The sequence below is a fragment of the Diplotaxodon limnothrissa genome, linkage group LG23 (assembly GCF_057381915.1).
Source record: "Diplotaxodon limnothrissa isolate DT_005_m linkage group LG23, D_limnothrissa_male_GT1.1, whole genome shotgun sequence".
Lineage (NCBI taxonomy): Eukaryota > Metazoa > Chordata > Actinopteri > Cichliformes > Cichlidae > Diplotaxodon > Diplotaxodon limnothrissa.
Window position 1 is genome coordinate 33,336,295 of NC_140617.1, and position 27,968 is coordinate 33,364,262.

The window sequence follows — 27,968 nt, forward strand, 5'->3', positions numbered from 1 at the left end:
GTGTAAAAATCACTGCACATTTAAATATTAACATTTTCTTACATACATTAAGTGTATTATTAAGATGAGGAATTGTTATGTACATTTCAGATCAGAGCTGCTTCAATTGCTTATTCTTAATTCTTGCTTTTCGGTGTGAATATTTACTAGGATCATACAAACCACACAGAGGACCTTGCTTATCACTCTCACACCCAACCGAGACACATCTCTCAGCCTCCCACGGCTGTTTTCATCAATCAGAATTGTACTGACATTACATGGCACAAAGTCAAACAGTGTCCTCTCTCTGGATGAATTGGCAGGAGAAGCTGCTAGATTAGATTGCATCTGAGGAATGCTAATTTTGCAGGAGTCTGGGTCTGGGGATGTCATGATTAAAGACTCAATTTCCCAGAGGTCAGTGTGGTGTGATCACATATTACCGCTAACTGATGGAGTGTCTCTCATGGTATGCCTGTCACAAGTGGCAGCATCAGCACCGGTGGAGGAGAGAGCAGGGTGTTTCTGTGGTGTTCAATATTCCTCTCACAGCTTGGAATTATATTCAGTCACAGATTTCTTAAGTAGCTGTGTTATTCTATCCATCTGCATATTTATTTATTTTTATTTATTTTGCCATAGTTTACCTAAAGTTCTAAAAGACGCTCTCTGCTTATCTCAGCATTGAAATACTGACTTTCAGCTTATCTTCTTATACCATGAAGCCCTGTCGTGCATTATCCCTACATGTGTCTCAGTGGAATGCATTTTAGAGCAGCAGGTTTTAATGCATTCATGCTGTGCATTGTTACTGAGTAATAGTGATGACACTAATGCAAACATATCGCGTTCGGACAAATTACAGACAGCTAGAAACAGAAATTTCAATTTCAGTATTTTAGTGTATTAAATACAAATGCTCCAAGCATATCTTCCTACAGCACCGACTGGGCAGCATGTGACTTTATTAGTTTCAGCTGGGTGCTGAGTCTGAAACTCACTTTATATGTAATCCATCATACTGACCATTTTCCTGCCCTTGTTTCTTGTCAGTTATTTTGCAATTATTATTTTGTAATACAGCTGAAAGCAGAAGCTATTTGCTTTCATTTAGTGGTGCAGTTTATGAAGCTTATGCATTCATGGTAAAAAGAAAACAGAGTGTCATGCTTATTTAACAAAAACTAAGTACAGCCTTAATGCTTCACTAGGAATTAAGGGGGTAATTATTAATTTAATGCAATATTGAGTTTTTTTTTAATGTTATTGTTATTGTCAATATTGCCAATTTGCAACACTCTTAAACAGATTCATATTTGAGTAAAGGACCACAGATATCTGACTGAAAAGAGCGTGTATTAAAGCAGACATACTGGCAGAATTTGATCTCATTCTCATGATAGGTTTTTGTAATTACTGTCCCATAAAACGTATTCCATAACTGCATTATTAAATATTTCACAAATATAAAACTCGTTAATGGGTTGAAAACAATGTGTTATCAATCTATTAAAGAAACAATTTCATTGAGGAGCACTACAACTGGAAATAAAACTGCATCTTATAAAACAATTATATGGGAGTCTAAATATGGATCTAAAGGCACCAGGTGATTAGCTTAACCTAGCAATGACAATTTTAGGTAAACCCCCCAAAACAACAAGAAGATAAATATAAAAATTAAATTGTAAGCTTTACAGAAGCTGGTAGTCTAATTCATCCTTGGAAAGAGCTTCTCTGGTAACACTATATTGCCTATAAAACTAAATCCTCTTCATTTTTTTACTCAAGTACAAAAGTATTACTGGATTAATATACCAAAATAGCATTTTTAATGTGCCCATTGGTGATGTAGCATATTTTTAGTTGCATTGGTCCTCTTAAATTGTTTGGGGGAATTTAAAACAAATAATCTGATGTTGTCTTTTGTTTGAAATTTTAATTTGCAAAATTACAAGTCAGTAATAAACATATAATAACTATGGTGAAACTTGAACAAGTAAAAGAAAAAAAATACAATTTCAAAATGATAACACAGAAGTAAACAAGTCTATGCTGTTATCAATGTGTTCAGTTGCTCAACATCACTGGTTGAATATAAAACCAGCTTACAAGCCATTTTCCATTAAAAACTGTATTGCAATGGTCAGCTGTGGACTTTTTTCAGTTTTTCTGATGTATAAAAAGAATATTTGGCTGCTAAGAGTGAAGGTGTAGGCAATGAGACAAAGCCAGTATCAACGAGATTAAAAAACAGAGTAAATAAAAGAAAGACACTGATTGGCTAGCTTAAAATACCACCATACAAGATGTGTGAATCACATACAGTATTTGCCTCCTTACTGATTTCTTAGTTTTCTGCATATTTGTCACCGTTAAATGTTTCAGATCATTAAAGAAATGTTATAATTAGACAAAGAAAAATCAAGTAAAGCAGTTTTTCAATGATGATTTAATTTAGGGGGAAAAAGGTTATCCAATCCTACCTGTCCCTGTGTGGAACTGCAATAACTGGCAATGTGTCTTTGGAGGCTTTACAAGCATGAACAGCCTGTTTAAGGTTAAAGTCTATTCTATTTATCTATTTGAATGTATTTAATAAGTCCTGTTGAATATCTTGTTTCAACAGACCTGGCCTGGGTGGGGTTCGTGATAATGAACTCAGTTGTACAAAAAAATGAGGTTAATCTCATTTAGGCCCAGTTGGGTTTGCATTGCCTTTTTTTTCTCTTTATAAATAAAATGATTTAAAAACTGAATTTTGTATTTACTCTGATTACACTGATTAGTCTGACCTTTGTCTAATAATAACATTTGTTTAAATTGGAAAAAAAAACCAAACTGTGACAAATAAGAAATCCGGGCAAATACTTTTTTACCTCTTAAAAGACTCCTTTCACAAAAATAAATACTGTAGAAGTAAACAGCTAAGTCAACCACTTCTTAGGTCTTTTCTACATACTTTATTATTTAAAGTATGGCATCAAGTCCTCACTTGACATTACAGCAGTAACAATGTTTCCCTGAGCGGTTAGCTGATCGGTGCTCCTGTTGTAACCAGCTTGTAATAGGCTCCCTTCAGGGCCATGAGCTGGTCGTGTGCTCCTTTCTCGATCACAATGCCTCTGGACATGACGGCAATGATGTCAGAGTTCTGGATGGTAGAGAGGCGATGGGCAATGACGATGCAGGTCCGTCCCTGTCTGGCTTTGTCCAGGGCTTCTTGCACAGTCTGTCACGGGACACATGAATTAGTGCTCACAAAGACACACACACATACATAGTCAGGAGCCATGATCAATTCTCTCACGTAGCAGACACACAAGCCTCACAATTATAGCAATTTCACAATCATGGGCTGATTACTACCATTAGAATGTTCCAGAGGCTCAGTACACTGCAGAGGCCTCTGCTCCTCAGCGTGGTTCAGCTATTGGAGCTGTAAAAGCTACAGCACAGACCAAACTGACTGTATTCATCTTAAAAAGGCTGTACTGGAGGGTTGGTATGAACTGTAAGCTGTTGGTGATAATAATAGGGATGATGAATGGTAGTGATGTTAATGATAATAATAATTAAGTGCCTGCTCTCTTTGCTCTGTGTGCCCGGAGAATATCAAGCAGCTGCACTACGCTGTGATGTTGAGTTTGTGGACTCAGCAAATGGAAGCTGTTCAGAGTTCAGCGAAGCATACCTTCTCGCTCTCGGTGTCCAGGGCGGAGGTAGCCTCGTCAAGGAGCAGGATCTTAGGGTCACGTATGATTGCCCTGGCGATGGCAATGCGCTGCTTCTGGCCACGAGATAACTGAGACCCCTGAGAGCCCACGTTGGTGTCGTATTTCTGAAGCACGGGGAGAGAACAAAATTTGTGTCTATAGGCAATTTTTCAATACAGTACTTAAAAAATAAGTAGACACTGAAAACGACATAAACAAACAATGAGAGTAAGCAGAAAACATCAGTAGTTAGTGATGCTTTTTTTTAAATTCTCCAAACATAGCTCAGCTGTTATGTCATGTACGTAACACTTGATTGCAAACTTCCATCTTCCATAAAAATGATTTTTGTGCAATCGCAGAAACAGCTACTGCTGATAACACAATATGAGCTCTTTCCAAGAGTTCTATTAGTGAAAGATCCCCGAACCCAGAGTGCTGTTAAAGCTGAGTGTATGTGGAACTCAGCCAGGAAGCCACATTTTCCATTTCAACAACTAACAAAAACACTGATGAGTAGTCAGGCTTTTGTAGCATTGTAGCCACCATTTCTACCTGTACCTGTTTCAATAGTGTGTCTTCATTAAAACTGGGATTTGTGAGGGTGTGTGGGCATTTAGCAAAGCAATTGTCATTGTTAACTTGAAGTTGTGTCAGTTACGTCCAGAAACGTAAAGGACATTGGCATCACATTGGAACATCCCAGACTTGACTATTAACAGCTTCCTGTTAAATTGAGAGTGGAACTTACAATACTTCTCCTCACATACAAAATCTTGAGTAATCAGGCTCCATAGTACCTTATTATCCTTACAGAGCACTTTCATTCCTTTCATGCCTCTCTACTGTGGGACCAGCTCCCAGTCTGGATTTGGAAGACAGGCACTACTTTTAAGATTAGGCTACTGTAGTTCGGGCTGGATCAGGTAACTCTGAACCATCCCTTAGTCATCGTGCAATGACCTTAGACTGCCGGGGGGCTTTCCTCATCTCTTTTCACTCTCTGTGTGTCTATACGCTACTTTATTAAATTATTGGCAATTATAGTTTGCTTTTTGCCCCGTATCTCTGTGCTCTCTTCTCTTTAACATCAACCTCAAGCAGTCATGGTGGATGGCCACATCGCCCTGAACCTGGTTCCGCTGGAGGGTTTTTCACTCCACTGTCTCCAAGTGCTTGCTCACAGGGAGTCATTTGATTTTTGGGATTCTTTCTAATATTATTTACCTTATAATATAAATGACACGACTATTGTTGTGAATTGGCACTATATAAATAAAGCTGAATTGAACTGTGATTTACATATTTGCTTAAGAAATGAAAGATTGTTGGTTCAGTTCAAGCTGGAAGGGCGTCTGTTATAAACATTCAAAATCAAAGTTGATGTTATCAAATGTGTTGACTATCTGTAACAAGGGAGCAGCTGCATGTTGGATTTTTAATACGAATTGTTTACTTTACTGTTGTTGGTAAACCCCACAAAATACCCAAAGAGTCCTTAATCGCCAGAAACAATGAAGTTAGGTGGCTGTGTTCATAATGTCTGGGGGTTTTTTTTCATGTTGCCTTATAATAAAACATCTCCCTCTGCTGGTCCTGCAGCTTAATGCAACTTACTGCAACTTTTGCATGCATGTCCATTTCACATGGTGTGCTGACGTGTCTATTACTCACTTTGCCTTGATACGGGTTGGATTCTGAGCTCATGAACAACTGTTTGTTTTCAGAGATAAGGTGGTCCACACAGGACAGTCACTACAAACATATGATTTATACCTGTCTCTGTTTGCCTTTCTATAAAAGTCAGCAATTAATGGTGAAGCTTCTTCGTCTAGTCTTGGAAGAATGGGGTATAAATGACACATTAATGGCTTACAGAATAAATTATTGAACCTAAGCCTTATAATGTGAAAACTAATGGATTTTACAAGGAACTTTGACATTTGGCATCTAAAGAGTAGGCAAAAGTTAGGGATGCATAATGGTAAAATTCAGGGCTGAGAAGGTATTTAAAACAATCATTTAGATAAGTAATAGCTGATGACTGACTGACTGTAATCAAACCCAAGCTGCCCATTGTTCATCTCTACTAAAAGCACAAGTGAATGTCCATATTAATGTGGACTAATCACATTTCAACATGCCTAATCAACATGTTAGAACAAGTATTATAATGAAGAAGAAAATAGGAGGACACTGCAACCTGTGCACTTGATCGTCACTCAGTGCATAGAGTCCTTTTTCCCTGTTGTTTACCTTTCCTGATTGACTACATGTTGCCAGCCTGTTTACTGCTCAAACAGTAAACTTCATTTAATTTTGTCTCTTTTTGAATCCCAGCCACAAGCATCATATACAAACTATTTATCGTACCTCAGGAAGGGCCATGACAAAGTCATGAAGCTGGGCCTTCTTTGCGGCAGAGATGACCTCATTCATGCTGATTTCTCGCAAGTTGTCGCCATACTTAATGTTCTCTGCGATGCTGCAGTCAAACAGGATGGGCTCCTGGGACACGATGCCAATCTTGGAACGCAGGAAAGACACGTTGATGCGAGTGGTGTCATGGCCATCAATCAGCTGCAGGAAGTAATTGATTTTTCCATTAGTACAAAGCAATGTAAGAATCAAAAGACTAGAAATACAATCCAGTTAATGAGCCATCAGACTACTATCTGGACTGTAATTTCTCTCATAACTATGCAGAGGTGATCGTGTCCTTTTTAAATCTCAGACAGAGAATCAGGACTATGTGTTTCCAAACCACTTCCAGCTCAATTAGGGCCATTTGAATCCTGGCATGAATATCTTCCTGGCATAAAATCAAAACGATCATCCTGGGTAGAGTGCTCCATTTTATAAAATACAGCACAGAGTCAGCAAGAATGTCTGACTGAAAGATGAAGTGACATGAAATACTTCCACCACCGTGCTCACTGAATGTCCAGCAATTATTCTTTGACTGAGACAAATTACACATTTCACTTTCATAGTGACATCAAAGTATAAATGAGCCTCATGAGAAAAAAAGATGAAAGCAGAGACTATACACACAGTGTGACTCATTCATTCCAAAATGAGATATCTGACATTTCCAAAAAGGTCAGCAACTGCTGTGACAGTATAATATTGGCAGTTTTAAGTCAGAACTCTCCATTTTGTGCAGAGTCAGATTTTTTTTTAAGGCTACAGTACACGTTTTTTTTAATCTTGTATTGAACATACAGTTATTTTCAAATGAAGAGCAGTACTTGTACGCATGAAAAACTGAATTTCAATTTCAATTCAATTCAATTGTTCCATTTTGTAGATTGTTGGTTACTTTAATTAGATAAAGTTACACTTTAAAACTTAAGTACATGGTTTTATATCAAATGAAAATTTAAAAAGTAACTTGTAACAGCACATATTTTTTAAGTTAAAGTAGCATAGAGTGGACTAGTGTCACTTTTTAAAGGATTGCTACTCTACAATGAAACTACATATGGTAATAATTCATCAAAAAGAAAGAGTTGTGGTAAAATGCAAAGCAAAACAACAAAAAGAAAAATGCTGCAAAAACACTGTAATACTGTAACCTTTACAACAGAAAGTCAAATGAAAATTCTATACTTTAGCATATGGTTTATTATACTTTAGTAAATAATTTTCTGCATCCTTAAAAAGACAGGAACTAATTCAGTTCATGAAAAAGAAGCAGGTAAAGCAGACTTTCACTAAAGGTAGCTAGCTTAGCAGATCTCAGTAGATGCAAATTTTAAGAGAATTTCTACCTTAGTGCTTTCTATCTACAGTGGGGCAAAAAAGTATTTAGTCAGCCACCGATTGTGCAAGTTCCCCCACTTAAAATGATGACAGAGGTCAGTAATTTGCACCAGAGGTACACTTCAACTGTGAGAGACAGAATGTGAAAAAAAAATCCATGAATTCATATGGTAGGATTTGTAAAGAATTTATTTGTAAATTAGGGTGGAAAATAAGTATTTGGTCACCTCAAACAAGGAAAATCTCTGGCTCTCACAGACCTGTAACGTCTTCTGTAAGAAGCTTTTCTGTCCCCCACTCGTTACCTGTATGAATGGCACCTGTTTGAACTCATCATCTGTATAAAAGACACCTGTCCACAGCCTCAAACGGTCAGACTCCAAACTCCGCCATGGCCAAGACCAAAGAGCTTTCGAAGGACACCAGGAAAAGTATTGTAGACCTGCACCAGACTGGGAAGAGTGAATCTACAATAGGCAAGCAGCTTGGTGTGAAAAAATCAACTGTGGGAGCAATCATCAGAAAATGGAAGACATACAAGACCACTGATAATCTCCCTCGATCTGGGGCTCCACGCAAGATCTCATCCCGTGGGGTCAAAATGATCATGAGAACGGTGAGCAAAGATCCCAGGACCACACGGGGGGACCTGGTGAATGACCTGCAGAGAGCTGGGACCAAAGTAACAAAGGTCACCATCAGTAACACACTACAACGGCAGGGAATCAAATCCCGCAGTGCCAGACGTGTTCCGCTGCTGAAGCCAGTGCATGTCCAGGCCCGTCTGAAGTTTGCCAGAGAGCACATGGATGATACAGCAGAGGATTGGGAGAATGTCATGTGGTCAGATGAAACCAAAGTAGAACTTTTTGGTATAAACTCAACTCGTCGTGTTTGGAGGAAGACGAATACTGAGTTGCATCCCAAGAACACCATACCTACTGTGACGCATGGGGGTGGAAACATCATGCTATGGGGCTGTTTTTCTGCCAAGGGGACAGGACGACTGATCCGTGTTAAGGACAGAATGAATGGGGCCATGTATCGTGAGATTTTGAGCCAAAACCTCCTTCCATCAGTGAGAACTTTGAAGATGAAACGAGGCTGGGTCTTCCAACATGACAATGATCCAAAACACACCGCCCGGGCAACAAAGGAGTGGCTCCGTAAGAAGCATTTGAAAGTCCTGGAGTGGCCTAGCCAGTCTCCAGACCTCAACCCCATAGAAAATCTGTGGCGGGAGTTGAAAGTCCGTGTTGCTCGGTGCAAATTACTGACCTCTGTCATCATTTTAGGTGGGGGAACTTGCACAATCGGTGGCTGACTAAATACTTTTTTGCCCCACTGTATCTTTCACTAGCATTTGTCTGCCGCAAACATTTACACTTCGATGAACGCATCAGAGAGCAACTTGGGGTTCAGTATCTTGCCCAGTCAAGCAGACTGGAGCAGCCAGGTATCAAACCACCATCCTTCCAATTAGTAGATGACCTACTCTACATGCTGAGCTACAGCCACCTCAATAATAAAATAAAAGCTCTAAGATACTATTGGTATCTCCATTTTTTACAATATGAGCCATTCATAACATACTCATTTGGTTTACATATTGAGCCTGTTGCGTATTAAGCCTGTTGTATTTTGTCTCTCTTACCACTTTGCCGTGGTTGGGATCATAAAACCTCTCCAGCAGCTGTACACTAGTGCTCTTCCCACAGCCACTGCTGCCCACAAAGGCCAGTGTCTGGCCAGGTTTCACTGAAACATTCAGCCCATTCAGGACTTGGATGTCTGGCCTAGAGGGGTAGGTGAACTTGCAGTCAATGAAGTCAATGTTCCCTTGGAAGTTATCCTGAAAACAAAGCAGAGTGAGGGTCAGAGAGGATAAAAACACATAAATAAAAAAGACATTCACCCACATTTCTTACACCTTCAAAGTGCATGGTACTTCACACATAACTTATGCACCACCTTACCCATTTTTCTCCCTTGTCATTGTAGACACTGATCTGAGGCACGCGGTCTAGTAGCTGGAAAAAACGTGCTGCTGAGATCTTGGCTTTGGCATAGTCAGGTGTGTAAGAGGAGGCTCTGCCGAGGGCTGTGCCACTGGTGACAATGGCTGAAATTACCCTGTAAGAGATAACAAAAGCACAAATAGACCCCAGCAACAATGAAAGCCCACTGTACTGCACCATGATTTGGGAACGTGGAAATACCACCTACACACATATGCACACGATACACATTGGTTAAGTGTGGTCAGACTTTTTCACTCATCGTGGGCAGTAACATTATGGTAACTTTGGACTTAAATTAACCCTTTGAATTGTTCTTCCTCCAAGATGCATTTTTCATGACTTTAACGAAACAATCTTTTTTGCTGTTTTTTTTAACAACTCAATTGTTGTTCACAATTATATACAAGTTTGAAATTATACATACAGGCTCAAATTTATACTTACACTCCCACTAATTGTAGGCTAAATGTACATTAGCAAGTTTCACTTTGACCAAATGCTTTTGGGAGCCATCAACAAGTTTATGCACAATTTACAAGAAGAAAAATCTACAAAGTTGTCTCGAGTATGTGTTTTGGGGGACCTTTAAAAAAAGATGTCCTTATTACAAATCATTTTTAACCCTTTACTGAAGTTATCTTTTTAGGATGATGCAGACTAGTATTAGACATATACATCATATACATTGACTTGACTCTCACCTGAACACCAAACTGAAATGGAGCCCCTCCTTTTGCACCAAATAACCTCCAAACCTGTAGGAGCCTGAGTTTGTCAAGAAAATTATGCACTGGGAAAAACCATAGCAAGCTCCATATACATTCGCCTTCTTCAGGGCTGCTTGATATGGCGCGTCCAGCTGGGCCTCATACATCTCCACAAAGGTCTTCTCCTTCCCCAAGCCAGCGATGGTGCGAATGTTGTTCAGAGCTTCACCAGAAATCTGGGCATAAAGGACTAGAGTAAAGTCTAAAGCAAGCCTAGTTGTTGTGTGCTTTAATGTGCAAAGGAGAAAAGGATGTAGATAACGTAGCTGCTCTTTCTTATCTATGTCCTGTTTTTTGCAGCTACAGTTATCTAGTTTCCGCCCTTAGGTATTATTAAATTTACATCTAATCCACTTTACTTAAATGGGTTGGGCTTACTGCATTAGGATAATTCACATAGCATAAAGAAAGTTTGTAGTCCACTTTTTACTGTGAACTTTTCAGCCCACTGTATTCTCCTAAAATTTTATCAGTAGCATCCTGACTGCATTTTGAACATGGCTGGCCCCTACACCATTGGAGCCTGATAGTATTAACTGAATACTTCACTCCCCAAATTACAGGAACAAAAAAATTATTAAATTGAACCCTGGACCCCGATAAATGTTCAGCTGCAGGTTTTTGCAGGGATGAAACCTGCAGCCTAAAACTGTAGTTCAGGACTGTAATGATGCATTTTACTTGTCATTCTATATCTGAATAATGCACTTGTACTATTTTCAGACTGGAGGATGACGTAAACTGATATGAAATGCAAGTAAAATAGGAATCATATCTGACCTGTCCAGCCGCTTCCATGGCCTCCTTGTCCTGTTTGGCGAAACCTGTGAGCATTGAAGCCTGGAAGCCACTTGACAGAGCAATGAACGGCAGAAAGCAAAGGATCAGCAGTGTGAGCTTCCAGCTGAAGTAGAAGGAAATGATAAGTGCAACGCCAATGTTTGCCAGAGAGTTGACGATCATGCCGATCTGTGAGCCCGTAGCCTTGGAGGAAGAGAGCAATGATGTCACTTGACTCAGACTTCTGGTGATTGTCCACATGGACTGAACAAAATTTTAATACATATAAGATTCTATAAACAACAAACAAGCTATTACACAATTATTTCAGTTGTTTATTCTCAAACTTGCTAGAATTAAGAAACATGTGCAATTTAGGCTAAAATTGTGATTTAAAAAGAAAAGACATAAACTACATAAATGATAGAAATTACATTCTAAGCTGAATATGACTTTTTAGAATTTATTGAAACGTGTAAAAAGAAACAGAAAGCTCAGCAGCTTAAGCAAGAGTTCCAGTGATACCAGTGATATCAAGGAATGGCTAGCTGATAGCCCAGGTTAGGCTAAACTAAAGCTAAAACTATAAATAATCTTATCAGAAACAATGTGTGACATCACAGCATATCCATTTTTTATACTGTGTTTAGTTTCAGCATCCAAGTAGCTGATTTAATTATAAGCATAACTTTATAGCCCAATATACATGAAGATGTACTTTATTTTTTTGTTTTGTTTTTTTCATTAAAGCTATAACTCACTCCTTGCACTTGTGAGGCATCAGTGGCCAGACGTGTGGTCAGAGCTCCTGGACTGTTCCTGTGATCATCAAACCATCCAACCTCTTGGCCCAGCATGGCTTGGAAGCCAAGCCGACGTAACCTGCGGGTCAGCAGTTCTCCAGACTTAGAGAAGGCGTAACCCTGGAGACACACGCACACCCAAAATATTAAATCCAAAACACTTCCACAGTGATTTCATACCGAATGTGATCTACTGAATGAGTAACCTAAAAAAAAAAAGGTTTCCCACTCATAAATTGAGTATAAAGCCTTTGCTTTGCAGGATGTAAGGAAATGTTTTCCTTCAGCAGAAGGCATTTATTTACCAAAATAAACAGGTCTCTTATGACCTTCCTTCAACCTTGACCACCAGCAGGTGTTAAGGCTGCAAAGAAGCACTAAAGAAATCAGTATTGCAAGTGAACTACTCTACCTGCAGCAACTGGGTGAAGAAAGAGACAATGCCAACCACAACAAAGAACAGGCAGATGCTGTTGATCTCCTTCCTCTGAGCCACAGGATCTTGTACTGAGAAAGTCTAAAACACATATAGGCATTTAAAAAGTGCTTTCAAATAAATGAAGAATTTCATTGACTTATTTGATTTTATTTTATTTCAGCTCACAGTGTCACTGTACTTAAAAGAATCTGATGATGGTTTAACAGGACCTCAAGGGTGGGATAGCACGAAACATTTACACTGGAAAATATTTAGTGGGTATTAAAATTCATTTTAATAAGTCAGCAAACTAACGGCAAACCAAACTGACAGGGCTAGAGTTTTTAAAACTGTCATGTGATTAAACTCAGAGTCATAGAATAAAGGGCTGTTTGAATATTGGGGTTTGAGTGATTAGTAAGACTAGGAAAATGCTATATAAAAGCCATTCCATTATACTAGCCAGCTAACATATCATTTACACAGATAATGTATTGGTCACTGCTGCTAATTAGAAGGAAATTTGCAAAATGAATATCACAGTTCACTGTCAAACTAAACCAGTCGTTTGTCAAAGTCTTCTGATTTGAAGTAAGAGCTTGAGTCTCATGTACAGTTTTACATGACTTTATAGCCATATTTCATGTGCATATGTCAGTGTCATAAAAAAGATAAGAGACACACAAATCTAAAAGTGCTTAATACACTAACTCACACATGTCCAGCTGTCATTTACAGCTGGACATGTGTGGATATGTGTGAGTTAGTGTAAACTCTGGGCTGTAATTGGTCCAGCCCAGAGTCGATCATGACCAACTGGCCAATCCACCACCGTTCATTTATACCGTTAAAAAAGGACAAGAAATAAAACCCCATCGGCCCATAAAAACGAAAAATCACGAGCAGCACCAGGCAAATGCCCGGTATGCCCAATGGCCGGTCTAGCCCTGCCCCGAATAAACAGTGGTTTCCTGGGGACTTCTGGGTATTTTACAGGAAAAGAGAAACACATTATATAGGAAGGAATTTTAACTATATTATAGGATTTAAAAAAAGGGCAACTGAATAATTAAAAAAAATTATCATTCACATCAACATAATGAATATTAAATAACAATTTTTAAAAATTGTTATTTAACAATTAAAATTTTAAAAAATTTTTGTTTATTCTATTGTACCTAACGTTAATTATTTGTATGTAAATATAATTACATTGTTTTTTTTTTTAATGCACTGAAGTCTATGCACTTAGTTGTTTCGTGCATGGGAGCATACATTCCTTTCCAGCAGCACTAGTGCACCTGGCAATAATAGATTTAACTGAATTACATCTAACTGCTAGCTTGGTGATTGTGCAACCATTTTGCCACTTCTGTTCTGTTCTTCCTGTGGAAAATGTCAGTACTAGAAATTCACAATATTGTTGAGTGAATTATATGAGGTTGACATAAATGCTTTCCTGACATAAACTGTATGCTGAACAATATGAAGGGAACACTGCATTTTCAGCTTCTGGTGCGACTATATGTTGACTGCTGCTTTTGCCCCTCGTTTGATTTGTACATCTGGTTTGGTCCAAAACTTAATGCCTACATTCTACAAGCTTTTAGATTCAGATTCAAAACATGAGACTTGAACCTCACCGCCAGGATTTGACTGAACAGCAGAGAGTAGACGGGGTTGACCCCTCCATTTATTGCAGCCCCAATGGATCCAAAAAGCATATATGGCCACTCAGGTGTGTTGTACTTTAGGATCCTGGCAGCTGAAGCAGGTTCCACAAGTTCATCGTCCTCTTCTAGGAATGCATTCTGAGCATAAATATATAAAGTTATATTACGCAGGAGCATTATAATAATATAATGTTTAAGCATGGATTAAAAAAAACTACAAATACAAACAAGTAGTTTTATACTCCACTGGTTTGTAACTTTTGTTGGCTGTTTGTTGGCAAACGTTTCATACATAAAAGAAACACAAACCCACTCACACCCACACATACACACCTTGTCGTTATCTGGTCGAGATATAGAAATGTCTCCAGTTGGAACGGAGGCTTCTGGGATCAGGTTTGACAACTGGGACCTGGACCGCCTGCGGATGGAGGCTCTGCAAAGAATTAATCAGTTAATTACAGAAAAAAAAGAGTAATGCACATTATAGGTTACTGAATATTGTAGGTACTCGAGTTTGTGAGTGGTGCTGCTATTGTGGCACTGATTACTGGATGCTTGTATTGGGGTGACAGAGTACCTCTAGCCTCCTCTACTGTCGTACCTGTTGTATAGTGGCTCTGGATGATAGTGTCAGCTAAATGTTCCAAATGTCAGATTAAATGCAAAAGGGTGATTAAGAAAATTAAGGTGCCAGTTTATGCACTGACAAAAGTCAATTTCAGCTACAAAATGACTACTATAATAATCCTATTTAGATGCACAGTCAGGCCCAAGAAAATGGATAAAAACTCAACCAAGAAAATGAGCAAATGTGATGAAGAGAAGGAGTGATTGGGCACGAGTTTGTGTAATACCTCAAACTGTCACGGTAACTGCCTGCTCTAGATAGCTTTAGTCTCTCGGGCTCGTCTTCATGGTCGGCCACTAAGAAATAAGAAAATCAATAGAAGGAGATGGTCACATTCACTAGATTCTTGTAATATCTACATGCATAAGTCTTTCAAAACATTTAGATTGAAGCAGAGTGGATTTCGTCATTCCCAAAGGGCTGGACCTACTTTGCCGAGCCTTTTCATTCAGAGCCTTGTCTCCTTGGCTCTGCAGGGTGACAAGAGTGAAGTAGACACCCTTCCTCTCCAGAAGTTCATTGTGTTTTCCCCTCTCTACGGCCTGGCCGTGCTCAAAGCCCACAATCACATCAGCGTTCTTTATGGTGGACAGACGATGAGCAATAGAGATAGTTGTGCGGCCCATTCGTACCTGTGAGGAAGTTTAAAATACTTAAATACTTACTTATATTTGATCATTTCTTCTTCATTCCCAAAACAGAGGCTGAAAATTTTAGTTTTGTCAGTATTTGGCCCTTGTAGTGACGGTGGCAGCCATTTTTTTAAGAAGTCTTACAAATTTTGAACCTTTCGTCATTAAATATCTAATTTAGTCGTAGATGAGCCAGACATACTTTATCCAAAGCTGCTTGAACTACAGCTTCACTCTCGTTATCAAGAGCTGAGGTAGCCATGTCCAGCAGCAGGATACGAGGGTTCCTGACCAGCGCTCGTGCTATAGCAATCCTCTGTTTCTGCCCGCCGCTCATCTGGCCTCCACCCTCCCCGACCAAGGTGTCAAATTTCTATCAAGAAAGGAAAAAAGTTGTCAGCCAGTGCTTAAACGTTGTGATCACCTATAAAGCTTAAAAGCCTATTGCTCATCTGCACCTGTGGCAGGTCCATGATGAAGTTGTACGCGTTGGCCTCCTTTGCAGCAGTGATGATGTCCTTGTCAGAGACACCAGGGCGACCGTAGCGTATGTTCTCTGCAATGGTCGTGGCAAACAGCACAGGCTCCTGCTCCACTATACCGATCAGAGAACGCAGCCACTGGATGTTCAGCCCTCTGATGTCATGACCATCCAGGGTCACCTGAGATGGAGGCCACAGAGAGCAGGTGCTTGTGCTAAAATTGATGGATGATGCTATTACAGCACTTTGCTGCTATAATGCATTTCCTTGTTTCTTTCTGTCTTTGCAACAATCCTAGTTTCAAATCATAGGGTTGTTAGTCTTATGGATGCCCTTCATCGGGCAATAACAGGCTATTTTCTACTCAAGAAGCTTAAAGAAATAAGACAGTGTGGGGTGTATGGGCCTGTAATTCCAGTAAAAGTGAAAAATGAGGCTGTTAGGATCCATTTGCTGAATAATGAAACGGATTATCGTGTACTTCCATCAGCTTTAGGGGATGGTTATTTTAAAAATAGCTAGAATAAAGCTTCAAAGGATGGAGGTGTGTATCCAGGTAATCATCACACTCTGATGAAAGAGTCTGATGAATGATGAACGTGACCATTTGGAGCTTCACACCTACCATCCCCTCTTTAGGGTCATAAAAACGCTGGATGAGTTGAATGGCGGTGCTCTTCCCAGCTCCGCTTGACCCCACAAAGGCTGTGGTCTCCCCCGACTTCACTACAACATTGAGCTGGTCCAGGATCTTAGCAAAGACAGGACACTTTGTGACAAGATCCTGAAACCAGAACCATCTCAACTATGCATATGTGTGTAGATGTCTGTAAGTACCTTTACTTCAGGTCTGGATGGGTAGTGGAAGGTGACATTGTGAAATTCAATGTCCCCTTTGACCCTGTCGAGCTTATATCCAGCTTCAGATAAGCAGTCAATCTCTGGCTCCTGGTATCATTTTAAAAGGTGCAATGTTAAAAAAAGGTCAATGGTTTTCTGTGGAAAGGCTTAAAAGATATCAAGTCAAGTCTTCTCACTCTGTCTATAGTCTCAAAGATTATAGTCGCAGCTCCACGACCTGACGCAAAAGCCTCCAGACACGGAGAGGCTTGCCCCAAATTCATGGCTGCTATCAGAACCCCAAAGAACACCTGAAATAACATATAAAAGTCAGTATATTATACTCTTCAGTGTAACAAATCTGGATTTTATCAAGAGCGATGAAAGGTTATTTTAAAGTGCCACTTTGTTGTTTTATCTTGCACTAATAAACACGTATAAAGCAAAATAAATAGGGCAGAAAAGTCAAAAAGTTACAAATTTAGATAAGCAGGATTTACCCGTTATTATAGGCTGCAATTCATATTTTGGCATAATATATGTGATACCTGCAGCAGTGTTCCTGGTGTGTATTCTTTAGTGTCCACAACCAGTGAGGAGCCATACCAGAAGGCCAGACCATAACAAAGGAAGATAACCAGCCACATAAAGCCAGTGAAAAACCCCACAATCAAACCCTTTCTAATGCCCCAGCGCTGAGCGGAGACCAGGTTCCTGTCGTACCTTTAGAAGAAAAGAAGAGTTCATTTGAGCTACCCTTAGAAGTACAAAGAAAATAGTAAACATGCTGTACCTTTCTTGTATACCTCACCTTTGCACTTCCTTTTTCTCTCCTCCAAAAGCAGCCACAGTTCTGATAGAGGACAGGACCTCATCAGCTACAGACCCAGCTTTAGCATAGGCCTGCAGCTCCATCCCGGTTAGCTTAGACACAAACTAGTTACAACAAAGTGATGCCAAGTTAATGGAGAGGAGAAGTGAAGCTGAAATGTAAAGTTAAATCAAGTCTTGACAAGTCAAGAGAGGTTTGTTCAACAAAACAGGAGAAATGAATTTGACGATTTACCCCCTGAGGTCAAAGTAATCAACCCCAACAAGAATAGTCAAAAAGCTGTTTTGTCATAAAATCAAGCTGGAATCTTAATATCAAACAAGTCTCACCAGAGCCATAAGACCTGCTCCGACACCAATCAGCGGACTTGCTGCGATTATGACAAGTGTTAACTTCCATCCTTTGACAAAGCCAACGCAAAAACCACACACAAAGGTGGTGAAACGCTGCACAAATATGGAAACTTGATCCGCAATGGCATCATTGATCTTGTTTATGTCACTAGAATAGAGATATAACAATTGTAATACAGATAAACCATAGTAGTCCATATCATCACGTTCTACTCACTCTGACATGCGAGTGTTGAGCTCCCCGACAGAGGTGCAGTCGAACCAGCCGATCTCCATCCTCATCACTTTGCTGAAGTACAATTTCCTGATGAGCTGAATCTGCTTGGCAGCAGCAGTCACCCACAGGGAGATCTGTCAGTTGTTGAAGAGAGGTTATGTTCACTTTTGTTAATTAGCAAATATAAAAGCAAGCAGGGCAGCAGGGTGTCATCAGGACCTGCACTCTTCCTCCTGACCTTGTTTTTGATTTATAAAAAGACAAATTACACCTGTGGAACAGCTAAAGGGGCACTTAACACATGAAAGGGCACTCATTGCTTAAGAGGTAGGTTAACACTAAGCATTTGAAGATATATGCACATTCCACATAGTCTTCTGATGCTCAGGAAGAGCATTGCTGAGAAAATAATCCAGATGGTTATTTTGCAATGTTGTGCAAAATTTCTTTTTATTTTTTACTAGCCAACAGAGTCATGTGATATTTCCTGAGCAGAAACCAAGGGCATATTTGGGATTTAAAAAGGACTGGAATATTTACATTTGCTCTCATTTGGTTGGTGTGTCAGAAGTGTTACCCTGTCAGCAGTGACATTTATGAAAAAATAAATAAATAAAGTAAGGAAATAAAGAAGGCATTAGTAGAACAGTGACTAATGATTTTCAAGCCATCTTATTTCTTAATTGCTGGAGGAAATCAAAGATGACCTGGAATCTTTTACTAGAAGAAGCTGCTCAAGTCCTGCACCAGACCTATTTGAAATCCTTCACTTTTTATCCTGTGCAGCTTTTCAAAAGGTAGAATGAGGCTTTTAGTAAACTCTCAATTTACCCAGGGTTTTTAGGTTCTATCATCACTTACAGCGATCTTCAGATTCAGTTTAGCCTGATCATGATAAATAACCTAGAAACCATAGACTGTTGCTCAAATTTCAGTGCTACGTAGCCTCCCAATACAACTTCTCTTTAGGTCATGCCATTTTTTTTATTTACTTTTCTTCCACGAATTCACATTTCCCTAGTATTGTTCCAAATGTCCTTTTGGCAGTGAGGTTAGACATCCCTCCACTAACACCTACACTTCTAAAACAGAAAATGCCACAAGTCCAGGTTGTTACTTGCGGTGAACTGGACATAAAATAGCAGTAATAGAATAGCCTCTTACTGTCATTGTACATGTACAATGAAAAAGCATAAGAATAAAGAAACAGCAGCACAGAGCAAGGAGAGATAGTGGAAAGCCACGTTAATAGATTAGACCTAGGCTCATCAGGTTTTCCTGATTGTGACTCTAGGGCAGGGGTGTCCAACTCCTGGCCTCAAGGGCTCTTGTCCTGCAGGTTTTGGATGTGTCCAGCACAGCTGATTTAAATGGCTAAATGACCTCCTCAACATGTCTTGAAGTTCTCCAGAGGCCTGGTAATGAATTAATCATTTGATTCAAGTGTGTTGACCCAGAGTGATATCTAAAACCTGCAGGACACCGGCCCTGGAGGCCTGGATTTCCCCCCCCCCCCCCCCCCCTGCTTTGGAAGATTGCATTGTTCGCTTTCAACTTACATCTTCACTTCTTTGTGGTTAGAATTATCACAACCTGTGCTGCAAATTACAATCAATCATTACCTGTGTGTTGTGGTAAAAAAACTAAACAAAAAAAAAAACTGGAAATGAAAAGAACAATACAAATAAATAACTACTGTGGCATTTATAAAAAAAAAGTGTTTTACTCTTTTTCAGCTTTTTGTAAAATAGTAAAATACAGGGATCATAATTTAGCATTAAAAATATCAATTTCATTAAAAGAAAAATTTTTCGAGCTGATGATGGATGAGCTGATCTGAGTCACAGTGCAGTTGATGGGTGTTTTTAATGAGTAAAGGATGACTTATAACACAAGTTTGTTTATATTAAAATATTCCGTGACTAACCTGAAGGTATCCTAGCAAAAACACAGCTGCTCCAATCCCAGCGTAATAGAAGGCAAACATCATCATTTCATATTCAATGTCAAGAAGCCTGTAAGTTAAGTCACACATATTATTCAAAAGTCACAGTTCCGCTTTGCCACGTGCAAAGACATACTATAGGACTATAAAACACATAGAGATTACAATACAGAAGCCACAGCTTGAACTATATTTCGTTTTGACAAATGAAATATTGTATTTCTCACAACCCACTTACCCACATGTTCTGTTCTCCAGTGGTACGAACATCTCGAGAGTTGAATTGAGAAGGCCGATATCTGACTGGTTTATGGGCGCTGACAGGTTGTACGCTGCAGTGTAGTTCTTTTTCCACTGGATGGTGTTGTTCACGCACTCCTTGCGGTCGTCACTCAGTTCTTGTAGCTCAATGTCGTACTCGATGAAGGCATCAGTGAGCAGGCCGAACACCAGCAGCATGAGAGGCTGGGCTGAGCCATGCAGCAATGCGCACAAGCAACCCACCACCATCATCAGTATGTCTTTGCACGTGGCAAAGCGGAACTGGGCAGGTGCATCAACACAAAGCACACACTAGATTAGGTGGATCCAAATTGATAAAGGAGGGGACGTTGCAAACAGTGTAAGGCATTTTTACCAGCTCAAAGAAGCCGACTCTAATGGCTGGTTGCTCTTCATTTTTCTGAGCTCTATTTGACATAAAAGTCCAATGAGTTGATTATTTACTCAAATGTGACAAAGTATTCAGAGCCTGCTCCTTGCTACTTACTTTTCATCCTTCTTGGAATGTGTAATTGTTCTGCATGGAAAACAGGACAGTGAGTAATTAGACAAACAGATACTTGAGAAACACATTCATGCAGGGCATATGACGAATTCATGAGTCTAATGTATTTATCAAGAAATGAACAAGTCATATCTTTATACCTAATGGGTCATCAATTGATGATTGCTTATCAACTCTCTCTATATTTATTGTACAATCTACTGTACAATATAAAGCGCCTTGAGGCGACTGTTGTTGTGATTTGGTGCTGTATAAATAAAATTGAATTGAATTGAATATTTAAGCTTAACATTTAAAGTAAATTTGATATTAAATGATCTATTAAATATTCAGGAAGATCAAGACTTCATAAGAAGTGTCATTTAAGGAAAAATCAGATTAGATTATTATGTAAAACAGAGTACTTTTCTATCCTTTCAAACTTGTATTAACAAGGTTGCGATATACCAAACTATCAAGTGATTGAGTTGAATCTAAAGACAGTGATGTGTTGAGCAAAAAGAACAGAAACTACTGACACAGTCTTTTTAAAATGCATTAAATTATTAGTTGATCCAGAAAAAAATAATAAGACTGATAATGACATTTTACTTAGAAAATTCAGATATTCTAAAATTTCTCATGATCAATAAATAAAACATTAAACTTACATATATGAGCCAGTTGGTTCTGTAAGACAACAGATACATTATTTATATCTGTCATTGAAACTAATTTTTATAAAATGAAGTTTAACATAATTTTCATTGTTGATTATATCTCAGTTTTCTTAATAAGTTCTCTACATTAAAAAATAGCACGTTACCTTCATCTGAAACCTCATAGCTGTGGTTTTCCTGTCCTAGTTGTTTTATGCTTTGCAGTTTCACAGATCCTGTTGGCATGTTGAGTCATCTAGGAAAAGAAAAGGAAAACAAAATTGAAATCCCACTAGTACCAGAGTGCTTTTTTTGTTTGTTTTTTGCACAAAGAATATCTTACAAATCTGTTATCCTATTTATCCTTGATTGAGGTGTATCATAAATCCAAGTCAGATTAAATTGGCAGTCCAGTATCCTAACATGAAGCTGTTTAATCCCTGGTGATTGTCACAGCTTGCCACTTGCGAAGAAGTTGAAACACTGAATACCTTGGCAGCTCTTTGCGTGCTGTTATTGAACAGATTATGCATTTGTTGGAACAGGGGGTTGGATTGTTTTGTTAGAAGGTAAGTGACCTGAAACGGCCAGTGACCTGAAATGGTCAATGACCTTGCAAAAGCAAACCTTTTACTTGTAAAGGCCAACCACCGTTTATCCTAGTCTAATGTCAAGCTGAATATTAGAATCCATAGCTTTTTAAACTGTGTACTGTCACGGTCTGGCTGGCAGACCGTGGGGATGTGGGGAAAGGAGGACCCAAAACGCAGACTCTGCGATGCAAACAGTGCTCTTTATTCACAGTGAAAAACTGTAAACACAATAACTCCCCGTTGCTCCCTTGAACCCCGTGTGCGTGCTTCCCTCCGACGTCTGTGCTCGTGCTCCCCGCTGTTGTGTTTCCGCACACCCCGTGCGTGCTGCCTTTCTGGACCACTCTTCCTCCTGCAGGGAAACCATAGAGGCAGCCGTCAACACTAACCCTCGGCGGGCATATACGAACAACACAGACATATGCTGACACACTAACTTGGTACGATAACTCAATGATCCCGCGTCGGTGGGAGCTCCAAGACTCTCCTAAGTAGCTCCCCCGACGAGCCCTGATCAGCGGCAGGTGTGTGGCTTCGGGTGTGGCCAGTCCCTCCGCAGGGCCACACCCCTCAGGCCTGCAGGTGGCCGAGCTCCATCCTCCAGGCACACCCGCAGACATACACACCCATACCTCGCCTAAACATATGAGTGGGACACAGACTAACACAGCACAGAGAAACACACATATGTACACGCACAGAGAAGGAGAAACGACACCAAAAATACATAATAATAATACGCAGGTCCATGACTGCCCAGGGATCCTGGGTCGCCCAGTCCCAGGACCCTGACATGTACAGCTGTAGTAGGTTATGGTTCTATCTCCATAAACTATCATAATCCTCTACCAATTATAATCATACTGTAATAAGTAGAAAATTATGGTAGGCCAATTTTAGCATTTTAATAAATGCAATACATATAAATACATATTAATGTGAGCCACCCCTCATTTCTTTATATGTTGCTTTCATGGAGCCAGACAACACTAAGAAAATGCTATGGGGCAGTTGTCGTATTTGAATATAAGAAACTTGTATATCCAACATGACTGTTGTGAGATTATTCTGTTATCATATGTTATCTTATATCTGTACTTAAAGTAGTTGAATTATGTTAACTGCTGTAGGTCATATAATTTCCTTTAGTCTAGATTGTGTGCTGTGTATGTAGCTTAGTTTCCATTATATTTTTGGGTTAAAAGAATGTGACCATTTTTGGATTTGTTAGACAGGTGTGCATTACCCTGTACCCTTGATCTGCTGTGAATGTGTTACACTGTTTCTTGACATTTCATACTGCTGAATCATGAAGAGAATGTTGTGTGCAGAGGACCTTGTGCCGATAATAGAAGAGACAGACCACATTCCATACCCCCACCTTTACAGAGAGCAGAAAGACAGGGAGCCGAGGCCATAACTTAGGCGCCGTAACAGAGAAATAATGTGAATGTTTAGGCTTTTACGACTAGGTGGGGGGCCACTAAAGGCTATAAGAGCTTGAGTAACCCTCCACCAGTTTGAGATTTGTTGTGACCCTCTTCATGCATGTCTCCCCATCATGATGGCTTATGCTCATAAGTGTTGAATTGTATGGAAATAAAAGAATTGTTGATTGAGCATTTATACACCGAGTATTGTCCTTCCTTCAGCCCAAAGATTAAAAGAATTGGGAGATTTTAACACTGTCAAAGGAAAATTGTGTATATGTGATCAGCTACATGAAATGTATTCCTTTATTTATCACTAAGCAAATGTCTACGTGACTTTTGACATGAAACTCTTGTGTGATAAACAACTAACAGCTCCCTCTTTCTGTAAGAACATACAGATCTAGAAAAAGGGGAACCTCAGCTCAGAGTTCTTAGAATAACTCTGTTTTATTTGTACATACACACACACACACACACAGACACACAGAAAAGTATAAATAAAGCATGCAGACAGTGATGAGACGCAGGTCGTGCGTCCATGACTGCCCTTGTGAGTGAAAGACAACTGCAGTGTTTGTGTTTTCTAACTCAGGTGTCTCAAGCTGAAGAATTGCGGGGTGGTTCTTAGAAATCCCCTGATAAAAGGTTAAATCATCACGCAACCTCGAATGTTGCTGTCATCTTTCTGCTCCTGTAAAAGGAAACACACATAGATTCATCTGCACCTTTGTCAGGTGGGGGTTAACTTCGCACAGTCGTGTTACATCAGTAAAGTCTCGTCAGCTTTTGTCAGCTTTTACCAGTCAGTCAGTTTTTTTTCTCTTTCACTCATTTATTCATACATTCATTCTTTATTTCTTTGCTGATAGTGGAATCGATTGTCGCATTTTAATGTGGAGTAACTCACTTGTAACAATTTTCTCGACGACGTGTCGTACAGCGCTTTCTGTTCTAATCGTGCAGATCTGCTCAAACGACAGAGATTATCAAACAAAACTTTCAGTGCACTGTGAAAGTATCAAAATAAAAAGGCCTTGTTAAGTCATGACACAAGCTCCTCATCTCAGGAGGGTAAATCATACCATTAGCATGATTTATCATACCATCATACTAATTGGCAGGCTCAACTTCACAACAAAAGAAAAATCATCAGCTAGATTCACTCCAAACCAACCATCAGCTGCACAACACACAACACAAGCCTAATGTCTTATTAGCTATGAGTTTAATCCCCAGGTCTGTGCTCTTCACTCATTTAGGCCACAGATTTTATTCAGTTTTCCTTTTTCCCCGTCATCACAAAACATGTGACATGTTGTCATGCACTTCACAAAAGAAGTTTGTTCTGACGTATTCAGAGTTGTGTATCTAGGTACAGGATTCACTCGCACATCAAAACAGGAAACTCAGTGTTTTAGTCTCCACTCTAACAAACTCCAACACATCCCATTCACTTGTGCTAGAATTCAATCATAATCTAAGAACGATCAGCTAATTTGCATATCAGCTATTAACCCACTAAGATGACAGGACAACAGAAATGCATGTTGAAAATGTTATCACTAAAAGAGAATTTCCCTCATACAGTAAATTACTTGTGCTGCATCAATCAAGCAGGAAGCATCTCCCAATTTACTATATCACCGACTAAATTTATTGTCTGATCACTAGTTGGTCAAACCAGAATCTTTTTTCCCACAAAGTTAAACTGTTGTCCTGCAACCTAGAGAGTTAATTGTCAGCATTGGATAAATTCAGTATTTGATAACAAGTGTCTGCTAAATTGACACTATTTTAACACTGATGAGAGATAACAAGCTGATCTTCATTGCATGTGTGTTTGTGTCATTAGGCAGGTTTAATGCATATCTGTGGAGCTGCATCTCCAGCAGGGCATGTTCTTAAAGCTGCCTTTCCTACACATTTCTCTGCTATTATTTGATCATTTCTTAAGTAATGTGCTATGAGTCCACTGGTCTTTGCATCACACTAAGTGACTTGGAAAAGATGATAAACAGACTCACATGCTTAAGATGTTGTCTAATCTTCATGAGCTCTCTTGTGTTTGTGTTAGTAGGGTTAATGCATGTTCTGCTTGTGTGTGTGATTTTGTATATGTTTCTATTTTCGCAGTGTTTCAGACCCCTTCTCAATTTTCCAATTTAAACAGTCAGTTTTCTTTTCCCCTGGTTTGCTAACCCAAATTTTGATTTCCCACATTAAATAACAAAATTCCTATGTGTTCTCACCACTCCTCTCACTCTGTTGTCCTCTCACTCTGTTGTCCTCTCCCACTTCAACAGTCCAAAAGCAGGCAGTTCTCCTTCAGCTTCGTCCTGTGTTCCACTGTCTCTTCTTGCCATTTTACTCCAAAGGTGGCAAATGTCAAACTCCAACAGTCTCCTCAGTTCTCCTCCTGTTTGTCCACACCGCTGCTGCTTGCTGGGACTCTTTGCTCAGGACTTTGCTGCTGTCTCTTTATCTGCCATGTTATTGCTCTTTGGAGCTGCATTCCTTGTCTTCAGGGAGGAGTGAGAGCTGCTTGTGAGTTTGAGAGACACATGGTGCTGTAAATAAGTTAGCCAGGAACTTGACTTTCTTCCGACCGCTGCATGTGGAAAATTGATTCAGGTCTGCTTTTCACCTGAAAGTGACAAACTAAGACATGTTCATTATTATTATAACTGCTTAATCAACACATCTCTCTCTGTTTTTGAGCACAGTCCTTTCTTAAAAGCAGAAAATGAGATTGTAGTTGTTCTTGGCTGATCAACACAAAACCTTTTTCCTATGATTATTTTTCATCTACAATGTAAATTTTGTCTCTTTCTCACTCTTTTTTTTCTCTTTACAATAGCTGGTGACCTGCAGAACCACCACTCTCACAATTGGAGGCAATTACTTTTACACAGCGCACAAAAACACTGTGACGTCAGACACATTCACACTCACTTTTTCATCTGCATAAATAAATCATATGGCTGGTGATATGTGCCATGGTGATCCATAGGTATGATCACAAGTTTATTTATTTTTCAACCCAACAAAACAAATAAACAAAAACATGATGCTGATGCTATGAACACTCTACACACATGAGTCAAGATGCAGGAAAACTGCTCACGGAAACGCTGCACACTCCAGTTATCACAGTTATCATAGTTCTGTTTCCCTCTCTTTGAGGAGTTCTCAGCCAGCTCTCGATCTGATAATGTGTAGCTTGCTCATCAGCTCAGAAGAGACCACAACGCAACCTCACACAGTGGTTGCTTTGCCACACAGTGGCAAAGACTTGCACTTTCATATTCAATTCAGCTTCTCCATCATGTACTTTTAGATGTTTCATACAGGATTCAGCATATTAGTTGTTTTCACAGGTGTGCTCTACATCTCAACCATGGCTCATAATAAGACGACAGTCTTTCAAACCGGTCAAGTGCCTCTATGCACATCATTAGTTAAAATATTTACCTATATCACTTCACCTCATATGTCATTGTACTGAATTTGAGAAACCCTAAGCTTAATGCAGATTACTTTTAACAATTATCCACCTCAATTAAATCTATGGTCTGGCACACAGGCTGTTGTCGAACAGGGCAAGCTAAAGAATAAACATTTTGTGTCAGCAAGGGGTGGGGGAAAGCCATTCACCAGAGCATATCTCAAGTGCTGCTGATGTGGACTGGCCTTCTCCGCACGCTCTTCAAGGCTGGTGTGTTTTCTAAAAACTTCTAACATTTGAATCTCTTCCATTTATAAACCTGCGATTAACCGCACGGCTCAGGTCCGCGTGAACCCGCGCAGCTAAGGAGCTGTCGCTCTCTTTTATTTAAAGTCCAGCATAAACGTCTGTCACCCTCTGACACACTCTTGGTTGCTTAGGAACCCATGATAACAACAACAGCGGGTGTCACAGACCACGTGTTCTGCTCCACACCCACTCACACAAACACACTCAAACACAACAACAACAACACAAAATAGGCCTATTGTCCAGCACAATCTGGACCCCGCTGAACTTCTCAATTCCCCACAAAGCGGCGGATCCCACAAAGCGGTCTACATTTCTCCCCACTAAGACGGCGAACCAAAAAAGTTCGAACTGCGCAACTCTGCGACTTAATGCTTCTGTACAAAAAAAACCCCACTGAGCGGCTTTGTACATCGCCCCACTAAGACGGCGAATTTTAGCCCCACTAAGCGGCCACGGACAACGCCCCACTGAGCGGCGAAGACGTACAGACGGCGAATTTTAGCCCCACTGAGCGGCCACGGACAACTCCCCACTGAGCGGCGAAGACGTACAGTTATAGAGTTGGACTCTAAACTTACTCGGTGTTGCTTAGCATGTAGTATAGCCTCGGATCCCGCCGATCGTCATTCATCAAGGAGAGAAAACAGACAGCTAATCCACTGGCCCGATGACAAATTCTCACGTCTCGGGACTTTACTACAGGAACTTCCTGGCTGACGTCAGTCTTTCAGCGTGTCTCTTCTCCCCTTGGTGAATGTCGACTGCAGGGCTCCGGCTCTCGAAGGACCAATTAATGATAGGTTTGTAGCTTGAACCTATTCGCTGGAACGTTGAAGACAATATATTTACACAGCAAGCAAGACACGAAGTAGGCAAAGTTCTTCATGTTTCTCGTGCACGGGA

The 27,968-nt window shown here is 39.8% G+C and overlaps 1 protein-coding gene across 1 annotated transcript; it reads right to left on the minus strand.

Annotated features, from left to right (window-relative positions):
- Window positions 1-2,073: 2,073 nt before the first annotated feature.
- Window positions 2,074-21,794, minus strand: LOC146608547 (bile salt export pump-like). Its single transcript, XM_085348579.1, has 29 exons — window positions 21,626-21,794; window positions 21,450-21,538; window positions 21,295-21,313; window positions 20,627-20,656; window positions 20,495-20,546; window positions 20,096-20,400; window positions 19,840-19,927; window positions 17,913-18,046; window positions 17,672-17,843; window positions 17,322-17,446; window positions 17,059-17,233; window positions 16,708-16,821; window positions 16,508-16,618; window positions 16,296-16,421; window positions 15,647-15,850; window positions 15,391-15,561; window positions 14,987-15,188; window positions 14,783-14,852; window positions 14,259-14,361; window positions 13,896-14,063; window positions 12,247-12,351; window positions 11,793-11,954; window positions 11,032-11,235; window positions 10,186-10,427; window positions 9,440-9,596; window positions 9,118-9,315; window positions 6,072-6,278; window positions 3,677-3,823; window positions 2,074-3,214 (listed from the first exon to the last, which is right to left on the minus strand). Exons 2-29 carry the CDS (start codon window positions 21,526-21,528, stop codon window positions 3,014-3,016), a joined length of 4,071 nt encoding a protein of 1,356 aa, XP_085204705.1. The 5' UTR covers window positions 21,529-21,538; window positions 21,626-21,794; the 3' UTR covers window positions 2,074-3,013.
- Window positions 21,795-27,968: the final 6,174 nt, after the last annotated feature.

What these genes read in the sequence shown, in the direction of transcription:
- LOC146608547 (XM_085348579.1), bottom strand. Translation starts at nt 21,528, where the DNA reads ATGCCAACAGGATCTGTGAAACTGCAAAGCATAAAACAACTAGGACAG. An exon ending in TTTTGCTAGGATACCTTCAG is followed by an intron (nt 18,047 to 19,839) that starts GTTAGTCACGGA and finishes AACAACTGACAG; the next exon opens with ATCTCCCTGTGGGTGACTGC. An exon ending in ATGACAAGGGAGAAAAATGG is followed by an intron (nt 9,316 to 9,439) that starts GTAAGGTGGTGC and finishes CTTTGTTTTCAG; the next exon opens with GATAACTTCCAAGGGAACAT.